A 25531-nucleotide genomic window follows, 5' to 3' on the forward strand; every position below is an offset into this window, starting at 1 on the left:
AATATGTTTATTAACTTAACTTGTAGCACCTAAATCTTGGTGTTGCCTCTTAACTTAAACAAGAGGGACTGAAACCTTCATGTTTAGAACGGACAGAGTCCAACAAAGAAGACATTCAACACCCAGGACATGTGAAAACCCCTAAGATCAGATATCCATTCAACAGCTCGGGTCTTGTTCCTCCCGTTTAAACATTACAGAGAGAGAGAGCGAGCAAAAGAGAAAACATTCTACTTCTCTCTGTATTCCCACGTGACTCAGTCATAAAGATCATTGGACTTCAAATGAAAGAGGGACACAGAGGGAGAGAGCGACACAGAGGGGATGGTGCGTTGGGGGCGGCTCCAAACTAAAGGGACGCATATTTACAGCCACATGAAACAAGCTGGTGATTTACAATGACATGGGCAAGTTCCACTCTCTTACTTACTGTGTCCGCCTAGTGCCTAGGATATTGTCTGTACACTGTTCCTGGAGCAGAGTGAAATCAGATATGTGGGTTGTACTGTGTGTGGCCACTGTCAACAATGGGAAGTTTCGGTGTGTATCGGTTGGATGGATATGATGTACTATCGTTCCACTTTAGCTTGTCGGATATAAAAGTCACCATTTAAAATGTATCCAGCATCATTATGTCTTACCTCTATTGCCATTTAGTTCATTGTACTTGTATGTATAAATGCAGGCTTGAGATGTGCCATTTTGTGAAGGATTAGACTACTAATAAAACCTATGCATTTAACCTGGAGCTACAAGTATGTACTTATGCATTGTCTGTTCTGTACAGAGTAGGGCCACATACTATACTATCAGTTGACTTGTCTCACTCTTAACAGTCCTGTATCTTGTACGCACATCACCATGGTATTCAGGACAGGATTGTCTGTGTGAATCCTGATAGCCAAACTAGATGATGGCCAGACACAGTACCACTGCTCACCCCTGACCGAACTGTATAATAACACAGAATACATGACAGTATACTGTAACTTATCTATAATTGAAGATCTATGAAAGAACAAGACCCATTTCAGATGAACAACACTTCAACAATTGATATGTTTTATTTCATATTTAAACTTGATATTTTAAAACCACGTTTATTTCCATTCACATATTTTCGGTATAAAAGAATGCACAGAGAAGCAAGGCATTTGGTGTTATATAACAAATAGAGCAACCTGTATGTCGACAGTGAATGTCAATGTATGATTAATATCTATGCAAATACAGAAGTAATACCATAGTGGAATAGAAACACCAACTTGATGAACATACTTGTAGCATTAGAGAAGAACTGCATAAAAGCCCACAGGGTCATTTGCACTGCATCATACATTATTATATGTATTGTGTATGTATTATACTGCATCCCAAAACGTAGTGCATTGCATAGTCAAACAAAACACAACAAACCAAAAACTTAAGTCAATTCAGAAAATAATGTGCATAGATTTGGCTTCCTTTATGAATCCATCTTAAATATACTGCTAGTAGCCACAGATAATATACCATTTAGTAGATGTAACTTTGACCTTCCCAATGTGTGGGTAAGCCGGGTTATACCATCCAAGTCAAGGAATAATCTGATAGGGTAGAATGTCTGTAAATAGAATAATCCAAATATACATATTTAAGGAGGGTGGTGGTGGGGGGGTGAAGCATTATCCTTCCCATCCTTTCCAGTTGATTGAAAAGGCACTGGTTATTTATTGTCGAGTCGTTCGTATGCTGCGGTCCTCACGTCGAGGCAAAAAAATGATCATCCTCGTAGGATTCTTCATGGAATGAAAGAAAAACCCTTTAACTGCAATGAGGCTGTTCTCAGATCATCTTGAGGGTGCCTGGTGATGACAAGGCTAAGTCTGTGGTGCTTCCTAATGTCCATCTCCACAGACTGAAAAGTAGGAGTTCTGAGGGGTTGGTGATATTGCAATGTATTGTATTGTATTGTATTGGAGGAGCAGGTGAAGGGTGTGGGTTGAGGGATGGTTATTGGAAAGTTATAGCAGTTCCAACTCCCACTGTTGGCAAGGCCTCTCCTCACTCTCTGGTAAAATCACCACATGGTCTCTGTCGTACTGCTTGCCACCTGAGAGATACAATTATATCATTCATTTATAGCACGCTTATCAATAATTGATGTGATTATTATTCTTTTTTGAATCAACAATGCCTATTTAATACATCTATATCTAATCAGTAGAAAGGCCAGGCCGTGCAGAGATGCAAGAGATTGAACTTCACCGAGTTCACCCCATTAGTTTACGCGATATAAATCAATGTTTTTTCTGTGATTGAATCAACATTATATCAGCCCCTTTTCAATGCAACAAACTAAAATATATGTAACTTTACAAGATTGAGTCTGTGATTGTGTTGTAGGCAGAGCCAGAGAGCAACAGAGTAGAATTCTATTGGCGGGGGTAGCCCACGAGCAGTCTTTCAATCACCTGCAAGTGAATGGTGCTTTTCAGATCAGTGCGTGTGTACATTTGTTGATATTCTATGCTAGCTAGCGAGTTATTAGTCCAGTTATATACACTGAACAAAAAAATGTAAAAATAAATATTGTGGACATTCCTGCCAATTGCACGCTCCCTCAAAACTTGAGACATCTGTGGCATTGTGTTGTGTGACAAAACTGCACAAGGTGCACCTTTAATGATCATGCTGTTTAATCAGCTTCTTGATATGCCACACCTGTTAGGTGGATGGATTATCTTGGCAAAGGAGAAATGCTCACTAACAGGGATGTAAACAAATTTGTGCACAATATTTGAGAGAAATAAGCTTTTGGGCTTATGGAAAGATTCTGGTATGTTTTATTTCAGCTCATGAAACCAAAACTTTATATGTTGCATTTATATTTTTGTTCAGTGCGTTCGGGGAAGTATTCAGACCCCTTGACTATTTCCACATTTTGTTATGTTACAGCCTTATTCTAAAATTGATGAAATCGTTTTTGTTTCCTCATTGTCTAAGAGGCCTTTAGGTGCCTTTTGGCAAACTCCAAGCAGGCTGTCATGTGCCTTTTACTGTGGACTGGCTTCTGTCTGGCCACTCTACCATAAAAGCCTTATTGGTGGAGTGCTGCAGAGATGGTTGTCCTCCTGGAAGGTTCTCCCATCTCCACACAGGAATTCTGGAGCTCTGTCAGAGTGACCATCGGGTTCTTGGTCACCTTCCTGACTAAGGCCCTCCTCCCTGGTCTGCTCAGTTTGGCCGGGCAGCCAGCCAAACCTCTTCCATTTAAGAATGATGGTGGCCACTGTGTTCTTGCAGACATTTAATTATTTTGCCTACCATGGCTGTGCCCCCATAGGATGACAATGCCCCCATCCACAGGGCACGAGTGGTCAATGGTTGAATGGTTTGATGAGCATGAAAACTATGTAAACCATATGCCAAAGGGGTCGCGTTTGTGTTTTTCACGCAGAAAAGTAAACGCAGGTCTAAAATGCTTCTTATTGTAAATTCTGCTCAGCTTCAGTCAGGGTTCGCTCCAAATCATGAATGGAAAAGATCTAATTTTGTTCAGTATAGATAAGTATAGGTCAGCAATGGGGAGTTACTGCTTCCTACAAGAGCACAAAATGTGTAGGCTACAGTTCAAGTTGTCTTTGAAAAGCTAGTCACGTAAAAAGCTTAATTAAAGGGGCAGTGTTGTATTTTGAGACAGGCTTGAATGTGCAAATAAGCCAATGGGCAGCCTACATTGTCTAATTCTCTGTATGTTAATAATAATGACTTTTATTTTGTAAAGTGGTTTCTTGCATCATACAACACAACACAATGCAATTTAAAGTCCTGTTTGGCCCATAATGTTATAGACTAAGTAAAAAATAATGAATTAATGTCAAGCCCTTCATAATGTAAAAACGTTATTAAAAGTCACACGCAAGTAGACATTGGCTTTGTTGGTAGGCCTACGTTATGATCAAATAGCCACAATAGCCTATTGGCTACTGACAAACTGTAAGGGTACAGCCTCAGTGTTCACTGTAAATATGCTGGAAGTTGCACAAAATACTCACACGGTTCAAAGTTCCGCTCACAAGACCAAACATTTCCCCAGTGCCCCAATTTTTTTTTTAGAGAACATGGGGGGGGGTTTATTGCATGAAAGCTCAAATCATGTGTGTAGTTCCTATCATTTCCCTCCTAAGATGTCAGTAGTGTCTCACCCTTGATGTCCAACACCATACCAGGGAAGGTAAGGCTGGGGATGGTGCCTCTCATCTGGGCTGACCAGGTCTGGACAGGCTGCCGGGCCTCTGACCACAGCACCACCTTCGCCCCCGCCTCCACGTTCCCCATCACCTGCAGGCTCATAGTAGGAGCCAACTAGAGAAAGACAGACATAAGAAAATGTAGAACTCTGGTCAAATCTCTTTGTTTTCAGTAGAAAGACACAATAAGCTTCCATATTTATTTTGATTACTATAGGACTAGCATATGTGAATCTAAGACCAGGGGTGGGAAACTTCGGTCCTCAAGGGCTACAGTGTATGCCAGTGTCCATTTTTGCCTTTTAATCAGAGACTAATGTCTACGCGGACAAACAGGTGTGACCTCTCTATGGTCAATCAATCAATAATTGTGATTGATATAATTGATAAATGTATCAATCAAGTGCCAGGATGGTATCACATTTTTTTTTTTTTTTTTTAAACAGCAAAAATGCAGCTCTTCAGAACTGTAATCCGGGAACCCATGGGGTTGCGCGAGGGAGTTCCAGGGGTTCCTCAAGTAAAGGTGAAAGAAAATGATCAAATGAAATAAAAAAAAGTTCAGGAACTTTATTCCTTGTAAGTAATACCTTGTTCTTGATGAGGCCCTCCTGGTAGAACCAGATGTCGCTCATGCCCTCCACCTGCTCGATCACCACCACGCGTCCCGACTTCATTTTCTCAATGCCGCCCTGGATGGACAGGAAGTGACCTCGCTCCTTGCTCTTGATGCGGAAGAAGCGCCGCTTCTGCAGGGAATGGAAACAGTCACATGTCAAAGCAAATAGAAGTAGCGTAAGGGCTTCATAACTTTGTATAAGCATGTATGAGATTTTATGATATCTTATTATAAGGTTTATAATAAATTAGGTCTCTATGTAGAAAATGTTCAACTGACTCACAATGGCAGTGATTTAGTCAGGATCACTATTCTAAGCAAAACATTTTTTTCTTACAGTGTATTATAACTGGAATGAAGTAAAGAAGTAGAGTGGGATACGAACCTGTCGTACTGGGTACATTGAGCCAATGGTGAGAAGCTGACTAAACTTGGGCCAGTTGGTGATTTCAATGGGTTCTAATAGGAACTGGCGCCCCCTGTAGTTACTGTGCTCACACAGCACCCAGCTGCAAAGAGCGCAAGTGAGGTATAGGGTGAGAGAGTTAAACAAGATCACATAATGTCAACACTCAGAATAACACACACACACACACACAAAGCATGCACACGCGGACGTACGCATGCGCGCACACTCACCAGCCTCGGTTGACTCTGACAGAGAGTAGATGGTTGTTGTAGCCCTCCTCCAGCATATTGACCACCTCTGTGTCCACTGTGATCTCCCTGCCCTCCAAACACTCCAGACCAAACAGAGAGATGGAGGGCTCTGAGAATACCTGGGGAAACAAGGGGATTAAGATATACAGTGTTAAGATAGACTTTATTAGTCCACATGGGATGTCTTCTGCTTCCCCCCCACCCCCCCCACCCCTCCAATATACACACACATTAGGTTGAATAGGCTGGAGCAGTGTTACAGTGGGTCAGGCTATGGGGTTGAGAGAAGTAATGGTATGGGGAAGAGGAGGGGGTGAGAGAAGGCTGGGAGCATTAAGCCAAACATACCTAAATTCTATGATGAACAACAAATTGATTCATTAAGTGATTGAAAATAAAACGGTGAGAGTCAGACAGACAAAGTGAAATGTGATGGTGAGAAGGAGGTGGAAAGGCCAGTCTATATACGAGTGGGACGAGTATATGAGGATTGTTCTTACCAGTGGGACAGTCTTCAGCGAGCGTATGACACAGTTCGGAGGACAGCCCATGCTGGTGAAGTTGGGGTAGTCTCCTTCTGACAGGATGTACAGGTTCCCTGAATACTCACGGCCCTCGTACACCACCCAACTGGAACACAGAGGAGCACACAAAACCCATTTAAAACCCATTTACTAACCCCACATACTCATCAGTACAGTTATAATAATGTCCTGGCGCATCTCTAGGCCCTTCATCACTCCATACCATTCTCTACATCTCCTCTAAGCCTGTGTATCCTTCCATTGCTCCTAATTCTACATTTTTCCCTCTCAGACCTTTGTCAACTACACTTGGTGTGTGTGTGTGTGTGTGTATATATCCTGACTGGTGGGAGGAAGGTGGGACAGAACCAACACATGCATGCATGCAGACACACACACTCATATGTGTGTCTGCATGCTTGCATGTGTTGGTTCTGTCCCACCTTCCTCCCACCAGTCAGGACTTGGCGATAAACTTGTCAGAGTAATAATTCCGTGATGGCTCATCTATTATAAGTCCTCCATCCCACTGTTTCTCAACTCTGGTCTTAGAGTACCCCCAACAGTACACATTTTGGTTGTGGCAGCCGACGAAGCACACTGGATTCTACTTGTCAACTAATCATCAAGCCCTTGACAAGATGAATGAGGTGTTTTTCCGGGGCAACAACAACAAGATGAATCTACATCTCCACACTTTTAGAAAAAAAGGGTTACTAAAGGATTCTGCGGCTGTCCCCATTGGAGGACTCTTTGGTTCTAGGTGGAACCCTTTTTGGTTCCAGGTAGAACTCTTTTGGGATCCATGTATAACCCTCTGTGGAAAGGGTTCTTTATGGAACCCAAAAGTATTCTACCTGGAACCAAAAGGAGATCCTCAAAGGGTTCTCCTATGGGGACAACAGAATAACAATTTTTTGTTCTAGATAGCACCTTTAATTCTAAGAGTGCACTAAGCCTGTGTAACCTCCTAAATTCTCCCTCATGTTTCATTCTAAGAGTGCACTAAGCCTGTGTAACCTCCTAAATTCTCCCTCATGTTTCATTCTAAGAGTGCACTAAGCCTGTGTAACCTCCTAAATTCTCCCTCATGTTTCATTCTAAGAGTGCACTAAGCCTGTGTAACCTCCTAAATTCTCCCTCATGTTTCATTCTAAGAGTGCACTAAGCCTGTGTAACCTCCTAAATTCTCCCTCATGTTTCATTCTAAGAGTGCACTAAGCCTGTGTAACCTCCTAAATTCTCCCTCATGTTTCATTCTAAGAGTGCACTAAGCCTGTGTAACCTCCTAAATTCTCCCTCATGCTTTCCTCTCTTTGGCCTCTGCCAGAATGTTAGCTCTGTGTGCGTTGGTCTCGTCCCACCTTCCTCCCACCACTCTGAAGGACTTGGCGATGAGCTTGTCAGAGAGGGACTCCTGGTTCTTGTCACACAGATGGCATTCACCCTGGAAATCTGGCTCCGTGTACAGCATCACCTGAGGAGGACAGGGACAGCGAAGGAAGAAAGAGTTTATACATTTAAAAAAAAAAAATCGGTCATGTTTACCGTAGACATAGTTCAAGTGAAAAGAGATCATGTGACTGCAGAAGGATATACGATTGCACCAGAAGTCTCACCTCTCTTCTGACGTTGCCCTGGTTTTCACTCGGAGCCTGAAATGGACACACGACAACGGAGTGCACAGAGTAAACATCCCAATGTCAAACATCCTTTTCATTTTTCCCTCAGGCTGACAAAGCGATCAAAACATTGCAACATTACAGGAGCAGCGAAACAGGGCGGGTGTTCTCTCAGTTCATTTGCCTGTCTGTTTCCGTCTCTCCACTGTCAACTCCTTAGAAAAGAGTCTCCAGGCTCCTACTCACCTGTAGGATGGGCTGGACAGAGCAGATGCGGTTGTCTGCAGAGCCCCAGTCAGCAGAGTTACTGTAGAAACCTTTCTCCAGGATATACTGGTCACCAGAGAAGTCCACGTGAGAGTAGGCGATCCATCTGAAGGAGAGAACAACGGTGGCTGAGTCAAACCTCCACTAATACTCTAACATCCTCCATTCACAGTTGGAGGGAATTTATGTTTCATTTATTATGCCTACAACGTAATAAATCCAGGTATTATCAAACAGGATCATATTCTTATTAACTTATCAGCCGGGATCAAGTTATTATCAGAACCATATCTATATTGGCTCTATTGATGATCATATTCTTACTAACTTATCAGGCCTCTGACACGCATTATATCAGTCATTACTATGCTATCACTATATAAAGCAGGGGTGGAAGTAAGGCGGCACGATCCGGTACAACTTCCCGGCAAAATACATAGCGGGGGGTAAGCTGTACCGGTTAAACATGAGCCTATATCATAATAATGAAAAGAAAACGTCAAGAAAACGGTACGATCCAAAATGCGATGTGGTCGACGAGAACACTGACATTTCGCTACGGCAGAGATGAGTTGCTGACACAGAGACGTGTGTGGACAGCAGTGGACGTATACATCCTGGCCTAATGACTGTCACCAATGTCATTACACTTACACATCCTGGCCTAATGACTGTCACCAATGTCATTACACTTATACATCCTGGCCTAATGACTGTCACCAATGTCATTACACTTATACATCCTGGCCTAATGACTGTCACCAATGTCATTACACTCTGTGCTGTCTTGTGTAACAGGATGTCTCTTTACATTCACCACTGGTTGGAGGCTGGAAATATGTTGCCGGTGGAAGAACGTGTGCGAGTATCCTACTAAAGAAGCCCTTTGAAGTGATTGTTTGACAAATCAGATGAAACATCATGACTGGTTGTGTTTATGCCACAATAAAAAGGTAATACATTCTAAAAGTTAAATGACAAATCTGTAGGACTAGAACCCACAGAGATCCTGTTGAATTAATAGGGGTTCTATATGGAATTCTAATGATTAGGCCCATAAAAAAGGTCCAATACCGGGAGGAAATGTATTCTACTTTGACCCTTGTATATAACGCTAGACTATGCCCCGTTAGACTATAACGCTGCTCGTCACCAGCATGTGTACTTACGCTCCACTGAGGACCTGGATGGAGCGAGTGCTGGTGCCGTAACCAAACAGCTCCACGTCAGGAATGGCCTTGGTCACCTCAAAGGTGTTCTCCTGCTCCACCGCCTCCTCCTCCTCGTCTGGCTGCTCATACATCACCAGCATGGGCTCCGTCAGGTCCTACAGGGGACAGAGGGGTCAGAGGTCACATGCTGTGGCTCCAGGTAGGAGTTGGATTTAGGCACAGATCTAGGATCAGCTACATCCTAAACTTAACCAGCAGGAAAGGAATAGCGACAGTAAGCACGCTGGCGCCCACAGACACAGTGAGGTCTTGATGTGGTGTGTTCCACTGTCCTTATCGATGCCATCTGTTGTTCCGTTTCTGGTCAAAAGTATTTCACACTGATTAGTTCAATGGAACTACATTTGTTTTTGAGTGAATGGCCACAGTGCTCTATGGCAACAGGGGACAAGTAAATTCTAGATATTAATCCTAACCCCAATCCAAAAGCCTAACCTGAGTATGTCCCTGTACCTGGGTCATCTAGATATAATACAGGTCACTGCCAAAATAATGGAAACACTTGAAATTGTTCCATTTATATTTTCTTTGTATCCCACATTTACTCAACAATTCCACTGAGTTAGCTTTATTACAGACAGAAATACTCCTCAGTTTGATCAGCTGTCCAGGTGTCTGGTCTCAGACGATCCCGCAGGTGAAGAAGCAAGCTACGGTTGTGAGGCCGGTTGGACGTACTGCCAAATTCTCTAGAATGACGTTGGAGGCGGCTTATGGTAGAGAAATTAACATGAAACTCTCTGGCAACAGCTCCGGTGGACATTCCTGCAATCAGCATGCCAATTGCACGCTCCCTCAACTTGAGACATCTGTGGCATTGTGTTGTGACAAAACTGCACATTTTAGAGTGGCCTTTTATTGTCCCCAGCACAAGGTGGTGCTTCTACACAGGTGTTGTTCCTGAGTTAATTAAGAAATTAACATCCCATCATGCTTAGGGCCATATATAAAAATGCTGGGAAGGGCATTATTTTGGCTACAATGGCTATGGATGACAATGCCCCCATCCACAGGGCACAAGTGGTCAATGGTTTGATAAGCATGAAAATGACGTAAACCATATGACACAGGGGATGCGTTTCTGGGCTTTTTACAATAACAAAAAAGATAAAACGCAGAAAAAATATCTTGCTGCATTTTGTAAACGCAGATCTAAAATGCTTCTTACTGTGAATTCTGCTCAGCTTCAGTCAGGGTTCGCTCCAAATCATGAATGGAAAAGGACTAGTTTTGTGCATCAATTTGACTCGGATGAAATATACTGACTTCCAATATGAAACTCAGATGAAATGATTTCAAAAGGCAGAAAATGCAGATTTCTGAAGGCTAATGTTACCCCGGTGCCACTCCTAACATTGAGGTTTGAGCTGCTTTTTTTTTGTGTCAAGTTGGCTGGATGTCCTTTGGGTGGTGGACCATTCTTGATACACACGGGAAACTGTTGAGCGTGAAAGACCCAGCAATGTTGCAGTTCTTGACACAAACCGCTACCCCTGGCACCTACTACCATACCCTGTTCAAAGGCACTTAAATATGTTTTCTTGCCCATTCACCCTGTGAATGGCACAAATACACAATCCATGTCTCAATTGTCTCAAGGCTTAAAAATCCTTTAACACTACAACCGCTAAAGCAGTAATTTTGACTGCTCGTGATTTGTTTTGCCAATTTTTGGGGTCATGCCCCCCTCTGTCATTGACTTTTCCTAAATAAGTCTATATAACACACTGCCATTGTTCAAATCTTAATATCACAAACAGAACTGGAGTTACAACCAGTTTTAGGATGGCATGTCATTTTTTGGAATGGTTTTCCCCCGGTGCCCATCCAACCGTAGGGCCTGCTCCACTCCTTCTCCCAACAGTAGGGCCTGCTCCACTCCTTCTCCCAACAGTAGGGCCTGCTCCACTCCTTCTCCCAACAGTAGGGCCTGCTCCGCTCCTCCTCCCAACAGTAGGGCCTGCTCCACTCCTTCTCCCAACAGTAGGGCCTACTCCACTCCTTCTCCCAACAGTAGGGCCTGCTCCGCTCCTTCTCCCAACAGTAGGGCCTACTCCACTCCTTCTCCCAACAGTAGGGCCTGTTCCGCTCCTTCTCCCAACAGTAGGGCCTGCTCCGCTCCTTCTCCCAACAGTAGGGCCTACTCCGCTCCTTCTCCCAACAGTAGTGCCTGCTCCACTCCTTCTCCCAACAGTAGTGCCTGCTCCACTCCTTCTCCCAACAGTAGGGCCTGCTCCACTCCTTCTCCCAACAGTAGGGCCTGCTCCGCTCCTCCTCCCAACAGTAGGGCCTGCTCCACTCCTTCTCCCAACAGTAGGGCCTGCTCCGCTCCTTCTCCCAACAGTAGAGCCTGCTCCGCTCCTTCTCCCAACAGTAGGGCCTGCTCCGCTCCTTCTCCCAACAGTAGGGCCTGCTCCGCTCCTTCTCCCAACAGTTGGATGTGCAGTACCCAGTTGATAATCCCCCGGACAATTGCCTTGAAACTGAACTATACCGAAACTAAAGTAAAGTATGATGGGGAGAAGCATAATAGTGAATGAAGACCAGGGCGGGCCATTCTATTGTATTGATCCACTCTAATTCTAATCTCTAAATGGTATCTACCCTATATCAATCCACTGAAACCAAGCGGTCGTATCAGCGACAGCGTGCGTAATTGTACATGCTGAACGGCTTTCAATCTCTGGGAAAATATCCACGTCGGGCAGCAGGCGTGAATGTCAGCAGATGTGGTTTTAACGCTCGTGGAACCTTATATTGGGCAAGGTGAGAAATGTCACCACGGACAATTACTTCATTGTCATTGGTGAACATCGACACCCAGCGGCTCTAGCGTTAACTCGTCTCATACCCTTCATCTATACTGATTGAAGTGGTTTTAACAAGTGACATCAATAAGGGAGCACAGCTTTCACCAGCGTATGATAAACACGCCATTTAGGACATGATCATTCTTGCAGCGGCTGGATACAAGGTCCTGATAGAGATGGGACTGTTACGTGATGGTATGGCCCACTCACCGCTCGTATGACTCTGACAGAGCGCAGCTCGGCATTGCAGCCCCCCCACACCCTCCAGTCGTGGTACTCTCCCTCCTCCAACAGATACTGGTGGCCTCGGAAACCCTCCTTCTCATAGCCCACCCAGCTACAAGTACAGGCAGACAGAGGATGAGATGCAGGAAGTAAGACACACACGCAAACACACACACACACACACACACACACACACACACACACACACACACACACACACACACACACACTTTACTCACCAGCCTCCCTGTACTTGGATGGATCCAGGGCTGTACATGAAGGCAGTCTGCTGTCTATCCAGTCTGGTCATGAAGTCTCTCATGTTGGTGTAGATCGTCCTCGTCTTCCCAGTGAAGTAAGGCTTGTCATACAGCACCAGCTGGAAAACACAGGGAATAAACACACATCATTTGCTTTGCGTTTGTGTAATTCAATTGATTTGATTGACTCGTTCCTTCATTTCCGTATCATGGCCATAGCATTGCCGTATCTCTTACCTTTGGCTCACCGGGTTTCTCCACTCTCGGTTCACCCTGTAAAAAAAATATATATATATATTCAATGAAATCTTAACGAATGTCATCTGTAATGCAATGCATTACCTTGTTCCGCTGTAAAATGACGTTGCATGGGAATGTGTATTCTACTAAATGTAAATCTAAACCGTGTACATTGTCCTAATGGTCTGTACAATTCTAGAAAAGGTGCAAGGTGTTCTGGAGGTGGATGGGATTCTTACGATTTTGAGAGGGTGCACTGAGCCCACGTAGGGTTGTTCCACGCCCCAGGATGCAGGGTTGGGGAACCCCCCCACCTCCAGAACACGTGGTACGCCCTGGAAAAAAGGCTGAGGGTACACCAGCCATCTGAAGAGAGAAAATCCAAACGAGAACAGGGATATCATAACAGAAGCTAGACCTCACAAAATCATGTCATTATGTCGACAAAATAAACAATATAAAAAATATAATCATCTACTTTCATGAAATGGTTTATCCTTTTCCTCCTGAAAAGTAGTTGGCAGAGCCGACTCTGTTACTCACAGTCCAGCGTTGATGATGATGGAGTTGGCTTTGATGGGGAAGCCGAATATCCTGGCGTCATCTGATGTGTCTCTGAAGGTCACCTTCTTCCCCTCGGCATTCTCCTCTGGGAACAGACTGATCTCTGGCACACTGTAGTCCTGTGGGGGCAGAGAGAAATGTCAAGTATGGTACTTTGACACTAGAGGGTGCTAGTTTCACAGAGAGAAGCGCATTTGTGATACAGGCTCTAACAAAGAGGACGGCATTTCGAGGCAGCAATCCGTAAGAGTGCCAGAGTCTGTCAACACATCTACTGAACCACACCTAATCAGACTGGCATAACTCTTGCCTTGTGGCATCCATCAACCTGTTGGAGACTATTTGGCTTGAGCCCATTTTAGTTGCATAATGAGTTCATTTATAATTGCATAATCCTCTTATTAGTAGTAATTGTTATTGGCTATGATGTTGGAGCTGGAAAGTGTTAATGCAGCGACAAGGGAAGTACAGAAAGTGTATGTATGTCCAGATATGTTATTGTTTTATGTTAATTTTTCTAAGGAGGTAAGTGAAGGGCCACAGTTGAGTCTCAGTTCCTGGTAAGGTCAGGCTAGTTCCCGGTAAGGTCAGGCTAGTTCCCGGTAAGGTCAGGCTAGTTCCCGGTACGGTCAGGCTAGTTCCTATGGAACTAGGGCAGGGAGAGACATGGAGTACAACATGGAGGTGAGGACAACAGTTGAAGAGAGAAGAAACCTCTGGGAGGGCGGGGCTATAGGGGCCCATCTCAACAATATTCCAAATGTAGACCTATCTCTCTCACACACACACACACAGACACAGACAGGTTCTGGACTGGGCCATGATAATATCAATAGGATGAACAGACTCAGTTCTTACCCAGCAACAAAGAATCCGCCTAATCGGAAGGTATAAATATATGCTTGTGTGATTTGTATGTGTGCTATGCAGCCGCAACATCCAGTTTGGGTGTAATAAATCTAGTCTGAGCTTCCTTTGTTGTCTGACTGGATTCGTACTAGAATTTAGAACCTAACATGCCTAAAGCCTTTGGAATTAGCGGCTACTCAAAAAGGCCTGGTTTGAGAAACAATGCTCTATGGCTTATCATAATAGTAATCTGTGACTTCTTCTTCTTACCCTGACTGCTCTTCGTACTGATCCTATGATGAACCTCCTGACCGGCTTGGCCTCCACCACTTCTTCTCCTCCCTCCTTCTGTCCGCCCACTCCATTTTGCTTCTGTTGTTGTTCCTCTTCCTCCTCAGGGGCGTCGAAAGGGTAGGTGAGCTCTATGTCCCCCTCGTCCAGAGCTATCTTCTCCCCTTTGAAGTTGGGCTTCTCGTACAAGACCCAGCTGAAGAGAGGAATGGAAAGACAGGAAAATGAAAAGTAAGGGTCCATGGTCTGAACAAGATTCATTTGAACACAATCCATGACCTATTTCAATAGTGATTTAAACAGGTAGTGAATATATTGACCATTGCGCTAACAAATGGACACACGAGTAGATCTCTACACTGAGGATGGCACGGTGGTCACTACTCAAGATATGAAAGGGTAAGTATAAATATCTCTCCAGTTATGCAAGTGTTCACAATATATCTTTTCATTCATAATCATGGGTTCTACATGGAAGACATGAGGATAGTCGAATAACCCTTTTACCCCTTTTTCGTGGTATCCAATTGGTAGTTACAGTCTTGTCCCATCGCTGAAACTCCCGTACGGACTCAGGAGAGGCGAAGGTCAAGAGCCATGCGTCCTACAAAACACGACCCCGCCAAGCCGCACTGCTTCTTGACACACTGCTCGCTTAACCCGGAAGCCAGCCGCACCAATGTGTCAGAGGAAACACTGTACAACTGGCAACCAAAATCAGCTCGCAGGCGCCCGGCCCGCCACAAGGAGTTGCTAGAGCGCGATGGGACAAGGAAATCCCGGCTGGCCAAACCCTCCCCATAACCCGGATGACCCTGGGCCAATTATGTGCCGCCTCATGGGTTTCCCAGTCACGGCCGGCTGTGACACAGCCTGGGATCAAACCCGGCGCTGTAGTTACGCCTCAAGCGGGGTGATGCAGTGCCTTAAGACCGCTGGAGGTCCCAAACCGCGCTTCTTAACACCCGCCCGCTTAATCCGGAAGCCGGCCGCACCAATGTGTCAGAGGAAACACCATTCAACTGACAACCGAAGTCTGGATAAGACCTTTTATTCTAAGAGTGTACAGTAATAGGTTGTGAGAGACCATTTTCATTTATTTTAGAGTAGGCAAATTATAACAAGAGGGAGAGACAGGTAGACAGATATGCAAATATTGCAATAAAACATGCCAATATCTTAGTCCGCTCTCCAGAGATCTCCTCAAAAAGTCGCAGCAACACAGAGAAAGGGATGGGTATGAGAGACGTAAAAGATTCCCTCTGCAGTGCTCGCACCCAGTGCAGTTTCCTAGAATAAATAATCCATAGCCCCTCTCTGGATTAATAAAAGGATTATAGTGTGTATTACTACTAGGTACTTGGTTGAGATCATACTGCAATTATCTTTATCATAATTCTATGGATTAGTGTGTGTGTGTGTGTGTGTGTGTGTGTGTGTGTGTGTGTGTTGTGTGTGTGGATTACCGCTTAAAGCGTGTCCAATTTCAGACATTGGTGTTCAGTTCCGTGTATCTCAGCGGGTGATAAGGGGGCATTCAAGATCTACATGATTTGGCAGCATTGGAGATACTTTAATAACCTTGACAGGATAGTTTAAATATTGTCTCTCGCTTTGAGGTTGGGCCAAATATGTGGAAGTGACATGTGACACGACGAAAAAGTGTGACCTTTGATTTTGTTTGCTGTGTGTGTGTGTGTGTGTGTGTGTGTGTGTGTGTGTGTGTGCATGTCATATACCCGTGTGTGGGTGTGTGCATCCCCTCAAGTCTAAAGTCCATGAGCATTTCTAACCACAGTAGCAAGCGAGCGAGCGAGCGTGCATTTGAATACTTACCCTCCCCTGACAACCCTGATCGAGATAGTCTCCTGTAGTTGCCAGGGTGTGGCATCAATGACATCACTCCGCACCTCAATCCGCTGGCCACACATCCCTGGCTGGTCAAAGATGAACATCTGGAAAAGAAAAGCACCATTTCATAAGAGACGCTCAACTTAAAAGAGCACACGGATACTGTACCATGTTCCACCCTCTATCCTAGCGTGGACGCTAGATCCGTTTGTGCTTCAGCCAATATCTCTGACGTACATTAAAACGTTCTGATGAAGGCCATTGTAAAAGGGAACGTCAAGCTTTTAATAGTCGCTCAAATAAAACAACATGTTTTTAATGGCCCGTTTCTTTTCAACGATGACGTCATTGTTTTGGTTTGCAGTTGACTCATGTTTGTTGAGCGCCCGCCACTTCTTACCGTACATTAAAGGAACAAACTGATCCAATGACCAGGCTAACTCAAGCCAGCTCTTTCCTCCATCACTGGAGGCAGCAAACAGCAAAAAGAGTGTGACGCAACTTAGATACAGCGCTTTGGGTTGTTAGCCGTGTGAACGTTCAGGTAAGGTATGCTATTGTGTATCACAGCCAGGCTCTTTAATCAGAACCTGTCAGAGCTAAATGTCAAGCAAGTCTGTAGGTGCCATGGCGAATTCCATGTTGACGGAGAAAAGCTAATTGGAGCATGCAGGAGCAAGGTTGACATTTATCTAGTTTCATAATCTTAATGGCAAAAGGCAAATAGGGCAGGTATGTAGCTAGTGTTACTCAGTGTTGAAATACCACAGCAATTTAAATACAACAGTAATTGTTTGAGCACAGGATCGTTTGACTGGAGCACAAAAGCATTGGCAAGGCATGGATGTAACTTCTGCCAAAGAGGAAATAATTGTGAATGGCTAATAATGAGAGACGTGAAACTGTAAACAACAATAAAACTAAAACATAAAACATGCCGATCAAGTACGCCCAATGTTTGAGCCGGATCCTGTCCGGAAATTTGAAGAAAAGCGATCAAGGTTCATTGGAGTTGCCTCTTTGTTAAACAAGAAAGAGATAGGCTTTTGGCATAAACACGTCGGCCATCACCAGTGAGTGAGCTGCTCATCATTGGGTAAATCAGTGAAACTGGAAAGCATTTTTAGGACTATAATTTCCTGTTCATATTGTAGCCTACAATATGATTGCACACACCTAGGCCTAGGATATTGATGGATTCAAGGTTGTTTTTATTGATCTCAGATTGTCAGTGTCAGAGTGTCATTTCGATCATTTGGACAGTATTAAAAAAGATTCTGCCAAAGTCTCCAGTCATGAAATGAGTTTAGAAAAGGGGCACATATTTCCCGGACCCTAGGCTACTAAAATGCCTCGCCTCTACAGCTCTATGCCACTACGCAAATGCAATGATATGCATGCAATGCTTTCTGCTTCCGGCAATTCAGAGCTGCCCAGGTCACCCCCCTCTTTTGTTCACTTTTTGTTCCGGAACCTTCCGATTTACAAATGATGCAATGATTATGATTTGATTTTCTCTCAAATCAAGCACTGCAAGCTTTGGCGACCCTATGCTGGGGTTGCAAGCCTTAGGTTGGGAACCCCTACTCTGTAGTATGTTAGGACTATAGTGAATGAACTGGGCTCTTAGAAAAAAGAAAATGGCTTTCTTTCCACTTCCACACAGATCTGATTGATTGATCCAAATGTTCAACAGCCTAAATAGAGAACGATGTTTGGCTGAGTGAATCTGAATGGAATCATACTCATCTCATTTCCTCAGCTTTCCCATGCTCTACATGAGATCGCTCTCCTCATCCTTAATTACTTGCCTTCGGCAACTAACTGTCACTTTGGGGTACGGTGAAGTGTGAAGCTATTCATTCACTTTGAATTATCCTCATTAATCCTAACGGCTAACCTGGTGAACAACAGCTAACATGGTGGCTAACCTGGTGAGCAGTCATCCTTCATTACATCTAAAAAAGGTCACAATGGGACATTGACCTTTACTTCAGGACAAATGGTATACTGTAGGACAAAGACGATAGGTGAGGGATAGAGGTGTAGTTGTTTCACAGTCAGACAGACACTCACCTTTCCTGGCCGAGGGTTGAGCTTTCCATGTTCTTTCTCCTTGGTGAGCTGCAGACACACAGAGAAAACAGCCATCTAGTCATTTCATACTTTATCAAACCACTATAAATAGCACATAGTTATCTTATCGATCAATCTTTTAAGATGAATGTGGTAAGTTGCTGTGGATAAGAGCGTCTGCTAAATGACTAAAATGTATATTATTAAAAAAAAAAATGAACAGTGCATCACTAGACTTTCTACAGTATGTCATGTTTATCTCGTCTTGGACAACACATTAGGGATTGGAATCTAAATAGTTAACATGACAAACCTCAAAATATCTCAACTACTGCAGAAACAGTACCCAAACAACTACAGAAATGTTAAATCTAAAACCCCCCAGCCACCCTGTCAACCCGTTTTGCAATTACTGATTAACACACACAAGGCCACCCATGTCCCATTACTCCCTGAGAGAATGCAAACATCAACTTCACATTGAGAGGCATGAGACAGACAACAACAAACTACTGTGTGTGTGTGTGGATTTTTGTCAACACAATTAACCATTCAAAAAGTGGGAATACCCTTTGCAGTGATTTACTACTGTTTATCTATTTCACGTTATTTCAGCCAGTAGGACACACATGCCTTACAATTTCAGCATTCCTTCATCTAGGAGAACTGGTTCTGAGGAAGACGAGGAGGGGAGCGGCCATTTTGAAAGCACAACAACCTCTCTAAGAGGGAAGTGAGAAAGATGCATTCTTGTGTCATTTGTTCTCGTCTCACCAGACCTTGACATTGCTTGGCTACACCTGTTTCTCAATGACATGTACTAGTGGCATGTAGTTGGAATGCAAAAGAATGTGCCCACACTGTGGACACAGTCCTTCACCTTTCTGGGTGGACAGGTAGAGAGTTTGTGTTTGTTTTGTGTGCGCGCGTGTGTGTGTGTCTCTCTCTTTATGTGCAAGTCATTTGGTATGAAATGTCTGCTTGACTCTTTGCAGTAGGAACTCATAGGAAATATCCTCTAGATCTCTTTACACTCTGTAATCAAAGATCAAATATGGTATGAACGTCCTTCCTACTTCCTGGATCACATCCAATCCTGTTTCTGAATGGCCTTCATAATCATATCATCAAATTCATGGAAACTCGGTCAATTAAGATAAGTACAATTTGATTCGTGTTAGGGGATTAATTTACTTCTACCCAATGCCATCTATGAAGGCTTTTGTTTACAAAAATAAACCACTATCGAAAACCTTAATGAAAGGCATCAGGTAGAAGTAAATGAATCCCTGAATACAAATGGAATTTTACATATATCTTATGTGACCGCATTTTCATAAATTTGAAGACAATCTTGAAGGCCATTCAAAAATAGCATGGGACATGGTCCAGGAAGTAGGCGGGACTTTCATATCACATTCAGGTCATGAACAGAATTTGTTGCTGCTCCAATCCACACATTGCTTATCCTAGTATGACTGTCTAGTAAGACTGGCCGCCTTTACACTGCACCCTGAAACATTTGCGGCTAAATGAGTCTTGAACTATAACAAAGCGGCCCTCAACTTCATTCAGCTTGAGCATTCAAAACAGTAACAGGACACCGGTCGAATTCACTTGAAAATGAGCCGAGGGGAGGATTGAGCCACAGCTTAAAAGACCTCCGATACTACATTGGCTTTGCCATTTCACAGGGAAAAGCCCCCCACCCATTTTTGTCACTGTGCTATGTCACAAGTTACAATGCTTCAGGGCTTCACAAAGACAGGTAGAATCAGAATGACTGTTAGACTGTCTTCTCTAGTCTAAGAACACCCCCCCCCCCCATCTCAGACGCATGTTTGAAATGTAATAGCCTATTACAAATCCCAACATTGGAACAACAAACTGAAACCTTGTCAATCAAATGTATCAAAGGAGACATGCCAACATCAATAAAATAATGTAATTAAGTTCATGCTCTTTCGTTCTTGCATCTTGGCTTGCTGAGGGAGATGCCTTTCCAGACTCAGTGAGCCATAGTCAAGACAGTCTGGTACAGAACCTATTCAAAATGCTGCAGGTGCGTTGTGTAAGCCGTAAGTCAACTAAAACAGTCATTAAACACACAACGTGTATCTGTGTTGTCTTTGGGAGTAGGAAAAAAATGACTGAAACTGCTGAGAGATGAAGTGAGCAGTCCCACAATAGAGGGATCATCATTTAGTGTCCTCAGCTGTCTGGTTACGACACAGCGCTGCCAAGGTCCTTTTGTCAAAGGTGATTGAGCTTTAGTTACTGCGGTAATTATCCAGATTGTTTATGTGCGGAGTGTGCCTTTTCAGTTTGCGACAGGAAAATAGTTGTAAAGGACACTAGTCCATGCTAAAGACAATTGACCTGCATAATTCATAACGCGTACTGCTCTTTCCATGACAGACTTTCAGGTGAATCCAGGTGAAATCTATAATCCCTTATTGGTGTCACCTGTTAAATCCACTTCAATCAGTGTAGATGAAGGGGAGGATACAGGTTAAAGAAGGATTTGTAAGCCTTGAGATATGGCTTGTGTGTGTGTATGTGTGCCATTCAGAAAGTGAATGGGCAAGACAAAAGATAAGTGCCTTTGAACGGGGTATGATATATACGGCCAAAAACAAACAGGAAAATGCTCATCCAGAGGCGGCGCTCCGATTGGGTGGTGACTTTAATGCAGGGAAACTTAAATCTGTTTTACCTAATTTCTACCAGCATGTTAACTTCTTTGGGATAGGGGGCGGTATTTTGACGTCCGGATGAAAAGCATGCCCAAAGTAAACTGCCTGCTACTCAGGCCCAGAAGCTAGGATATGCATATAATTGATAGATTTGGATAGAAAACACTAAAGTTTCTAAAACTGTTAAAATAATGTATGTGAGTATAACAGAATTGAAATGGCAGGCGAAAGCCCGAGGACAAACCATAAAAAGAAAACAAATTCAGCATACCACTGATTTCAATGGCTGGCACTTTTATAATAGGGCGAAATTGTCCCCGATTGCAGTTCCTAGGGCTTCCGCTAGATGTCAACAGTCTTTTTAGCAAGAGTTTCAGGCTGGTTTTTTGAAAACTGAGGGAGAAGTTGTAGTTTTTCTAAGTGGCTCCCATTTTGGCTGTAGTGTTTCCAAGCGCATGGCGGAGAGAGTGCCTTCTTTTTGTTTATCTCCAGTAAAGACAATAACAATTCTCTGTCTTAAATTTGATTGTTTATTTGCGTATTAGGGTACCTAAGGATTGATTATAAACTTTGATTGACTTGTTTGGATAAGTTTATTGGTAACGCTTGGGATTCATTTTGTATGCATTTTGACGGAGGGAAACCGAGTGGATTATTGACTGAAGCTAAACTGAGTTTTTATGGATATAAAGAAGGAATTTATCGAACAAAACGACCATTTGTAATGTAAGAGACCTTTTGGAGTGCCAACAGAAGAAGATCTTCAAAGGTAAGGCATATATTATATCGCTATTTCTGACTTTCGTGTCGCAACTCCCTGGTTGAAAATGATTTGTTATGCATTTGTGTGCTGGACGCTGTCGTCAGATAATCGCATGGTTTGCTTTCGCCGTAAAGCCTTTTTGAAATCTGACGCCTTGGCTGGATAAACAACAAGTTAAGCTTTATTTTGATGTATTGCACTTGTGATTTCATGAAAGTTTAATATTTATAGTAATTTAATTTGAATTTGGCACTCTGCCATTTCACCGGATGTTGGCCAGGTGGGACGCTACTGTCCCACCTATCCATAAGACGTTTTAAATGTTCAACCAGAGGGAAAAAACTCTAGATCTCCTTTACTCCACACACAGAGATGCATACAAAACTCTCCCTCTCCCTCCATTTGGCAAATCTGACCAGAATTCTATCCTCATAATTACTGTTTACAAGCAGAAACTAAAGCAGGGAGCACCAGTGACTTGGTCAATAAAAAAGTGGTCAGATGAAGCAGATGCTAAGCTACAGCACTGTTTTGATAACACAGACTGGAACATGTTCAGGAATTCTTCCGATGGCATTGAGGAGTACACTACATCAATAAGTACATCGATGATGTCATCCCCACAGTGACTGTACGTACATACCCACACCAGAAGCCATGGATTACAGGCAACATCTGCACTGAGCTAAAGGGTAGAGCTGCCGTTTTCAAGGAGCGGGACTCTAAACCGGAAGACTACAAGAAATCCCACCATGCCCTCCGACAAACCATCAAACAGGCAAAGCGTCAATACAAGACTAAGATTGAATTGTACTACACCGGCTCCGGCGCTCGTCGGATGTGGAAGGGCTTGCAAACCATTAGACTACAAAAGGGAAGCACAGACGCGAGCTGCCCAGTGACACAAGCCTACCAGATTAGCTAAATTACTTCTATGCTCGCTTCGAGGCAAGTAACACTGAAACATGCATGAGAGCACCAGCTGTTCTGGACGACTGTGTGATCACGCTCTCCGCAGCCAGTGTGAGCAAGACCTTTAAACAGGTCAACATTCACAAGGCCGCAGGGCCAGATGGATTACCAGGACATGTACTCCGAGCATGCGCTGATCAACTGGCAGGTGTCTTCACTGACATTTTCATCCTGTTCCTGACTAAGTCTGTAATACCAACATGTTTCAAGCAGACCACCATTGTCCCTGTGCCCAAGAACACTAAGGTAACCTGCCTAAATGACTACCGACCCGTAGCACTCACGTCTGTAGCCATGAGGAACACCTACGTGAGAATGCTCTTCATTGACTACAGCTCAGCCTTCAACACCATAGTGCCCACAAAGCTCATCACTAAGCTAAGGACCCTGGGACTAAACACCTCCCTCTGCAACTGGATTCTGGACTTCCTGACGGACTGCCCCCGGGTGATAAGGGTAGGTAACAACACATCCACCATGCTGATACTCAACACGGGGGCCCCTCAAGGGTACGTGCTCAGTCCCTGTACTCCCTGTTCACTCATGACTGCATGGCCAGGCACAACTCCAACACCATCATCAAGTTTGCCAATGACAACAGTGGTAGGCCTGATCACCGACAACGATGAGACAGCCTATAGGGAGGAGGTCAGAGACTTGGCTGTGTGGTGCCAGGACAACAACCTCTCCCTCAACGTGATGAAGACAAAGGAGATAATTGGGGACTACAGGAAAAGGAGGACCGAGCACGCCCCAATTCTCATCGGGCGGATCTGTAGTGGAGCAGGTTGAGAGCTTTTAGTTCCTTGGTGTCCACATCACCAACAAACTATCATGGTTCAAACACACCAAGACTACCGTGAAGAGGGCACGCAAAGCCTATTCCCCCACAGGAGACTGAAAATATTTGACATGGGTCCTCATATCCTCAAAAAGTTCTACAGCCGCACCATGGAGAGCATCCAGACTGGTTGCGTCACTGCCTGGTATGGCAACTGCTTGGCCTCCAACTGCATGGCACTACAGAGGGTAGTGCGTACGGCCCAGTACATCAGTGGGCCAAGCTTCCTGCCATCCAGGACCTCTAAACCAGGCGTTGTCAGAGAAAGACGCCAGCCACCCTAGTCATCGACTGTTCTCTCTGCTACCGCACGGCAAGAGGTACCGGAGCGCCAAGTCTAGGTCCAAAAGGCTTCTTAACAGCTTCTACCCCCAAGCCATAAGACTCCTGAACAGCTAGTCAAAGGGCTACCCAGACCCCTCTTTTACGCTGCTGCTACTCTCTGTTTATTATCTATGCATAGTCACGAACTCTACCTACATGTACATATTACCTCAATTACCTCAACTAACCGGTGCCCCAGCACATTGACTCTGTACCGGTACCCCCTGTTATTTCACTGCTGCTATTTAATTACTTGTTACTTTTATTTATTTTTTACTTAAGCAACAATGCAGAAAAATACGTGTTAAGGGTTTGTAAGTACTGTAAGATCTACCTGTTGTATTCAGCGCATGTGACAAATACAATTTGATTTGATAGTAGGTGCCAGACGCATCGGTTTTTCAAGTCCACCACCCAAAGGACATCCAGCCAACTTGACACAATTGTGGGAAGCATTGGAGTCAACATGGGCCAGCATCCCTGTGGAACGCTTTTGAAACCTTGTAGGGCCCACGCCCCGACACATTTCGGCTGTTCTCAGGGCAAAGAGGGCAGAGGGGGTGCAACTCAATATTAGGAATGTGTTCTTCATGTTTTGTAATCCCAGTGCATAAGAGTTATATAATGACTATAACCCACACAATAGTAGTGAGACATCAGTATGTGATGTTGATTGAAATACCAGGTATAGGTCCACACGGCAAAGTTACATTTTTACCGAAAATTCACACAAGCCGGGACGGGCAGAGTACGGAAGCAATCTTTCCCCAATGAAAGCAGTGCAGCCAAGACTGAATTCAAGCAATAACATAAATAGTAAAACATGTTTTTATACATTATAACTGGATTATAGCTTCCATCCAAACATCATGAATGATATATATTCATGTCATAGTCACCAGTCAACTCCATTACACACAAAAGTTACTTAAATTTCAACCAGTGAATGCCAGCTATTCGACATCTGTCTTAATGAGTGTTAGCACGCTAATAGCACACCCTGCACACAAACATTTATATTTTGAAGGGGTATGCAGTAGGTTGATAACAATATCACCTAAGTATGTTGTATTTTATTTAACCTTTATTTAACTAGGCAAGTCAGTTAAGAACATCTTCTTATTTACAATGACAGCCTAGGAACAGTGGGTTAACCTGTTAGGGCTAGGGGGCAGTATTTGCACGGCTGGATATTTTTTTTTTACCCGATTTAATCTGGTTACTAATCCTACCCAGTAACTAGAATATGCATATACTTATTATATATGGATAGAAAACACCCTAAAGTTTCTAAAACTGTTTGAATGGTGTCTGTGAGTATAACAGAACTCATTTGGCAGGCAAAACCCTGAGACATTTTCTGACAGGAAGTGGATACCTGATGTGTTGTATTACCTTTAAACCTATGCCATTGAAAAACACAGGGGCTGAGGAATATTTTGGCACTTCCTATTGCTTCCACTAGATGTCACCAGCCTTTACAAAGTGTTTTGAGTCTTCTGGAGGGAGATCTGACCGAACAAGAGCCATGGAACGATGATGGCCCATTAGACACCTGGCGCGCGAGTTCATGTTGGGTACCCTCGTTCCAATACGTTATAAAAGAGAATGCA

At 43.8% G+C, this 25531-nt stretch overlaps 1 protein-coding gene across 1 annotated transcript in view; it reads right to left on the reverse strand.

Moving 5' to 3' along the window:
- Window positions 1–1040: 1040 nt before the first annotated feature.
- LOC106588493 (uncharacterized) overlaps window positions 1041–25531 on the reverse strand; it is a 72062-nt gene continuing 47571 nt past the window's right edge. Inside the window, exons 5-22 of the mRNA XM_014177585.2 lie at window positions 18323–18370; window positions 16232–16350; window positions 14375–14591; window positions 13235–13374; window positions 12931–13057; window positions 12689–12724; window positions 12431–12570; window positions 12177–12303; window positions 9094–9251; window positions 7904–8030; window positions 7655–7690; window positions 7400–7512; window positions 6012–6141; window positions 5491–5630; window positions 5237–5360; window positions 4823–4981; window positions 4188–4347; window positions 1041–2092 (exon numbers count right to left, since the gene is read on the reverse strand). Coding sequence (XP_014033060.1) covers window positions 2004–2092; window positions 4188–4347; window positions 4823–4981; window positions 5237–5360; window positions 5491–5630; window positions 6012–6141; window positions 7400–7512; window positions 7655–7690; window positions 7904–8030; window positions 9094–9251; window positions 12177–12303; window positions 12431–12570; window positions 12689–12724; window positions 12931–13057; window positions 13235–13374; window positions 14375–14591; window positions 16232–16350; window positions 18323–18370 — 2190 coding nt within the window. The 3' untranslated portion in view covers window positions 1041–2003. The remainder of the gene's footprint in view (window positions 2093–4187; window positions 4348–4822; window positions 4982–5236; window positions 5361–5490; window positions 5631–6011; window positions 6142–7399; window positions 7513–7654; window positions 7691–7903; window positions 8031–9093; window positions 9252–12176; window positions 12304–12430; window positions 12571–12688; window positions 12725–12930; window positions 13058–13234; window positions 13375–14374; window positions 14592–16231; window positions 16351–18322; window positions 18371–25531) is intronic.

This window comes from Salmo salar, chromosome ssa27 (genome assembly GCF_905237065.1).
Source record: "Salmo salar chromosome ssa27, Ssal_v3.1, whole genome shotgun sequence".
Taxonomy (NCBI): domain Eukaryota; kingdom Metazoa; phylum Chordata; class Actinopteri; order Salmoniformes; family Salmonidae; genus Salmo; species Salmo salar.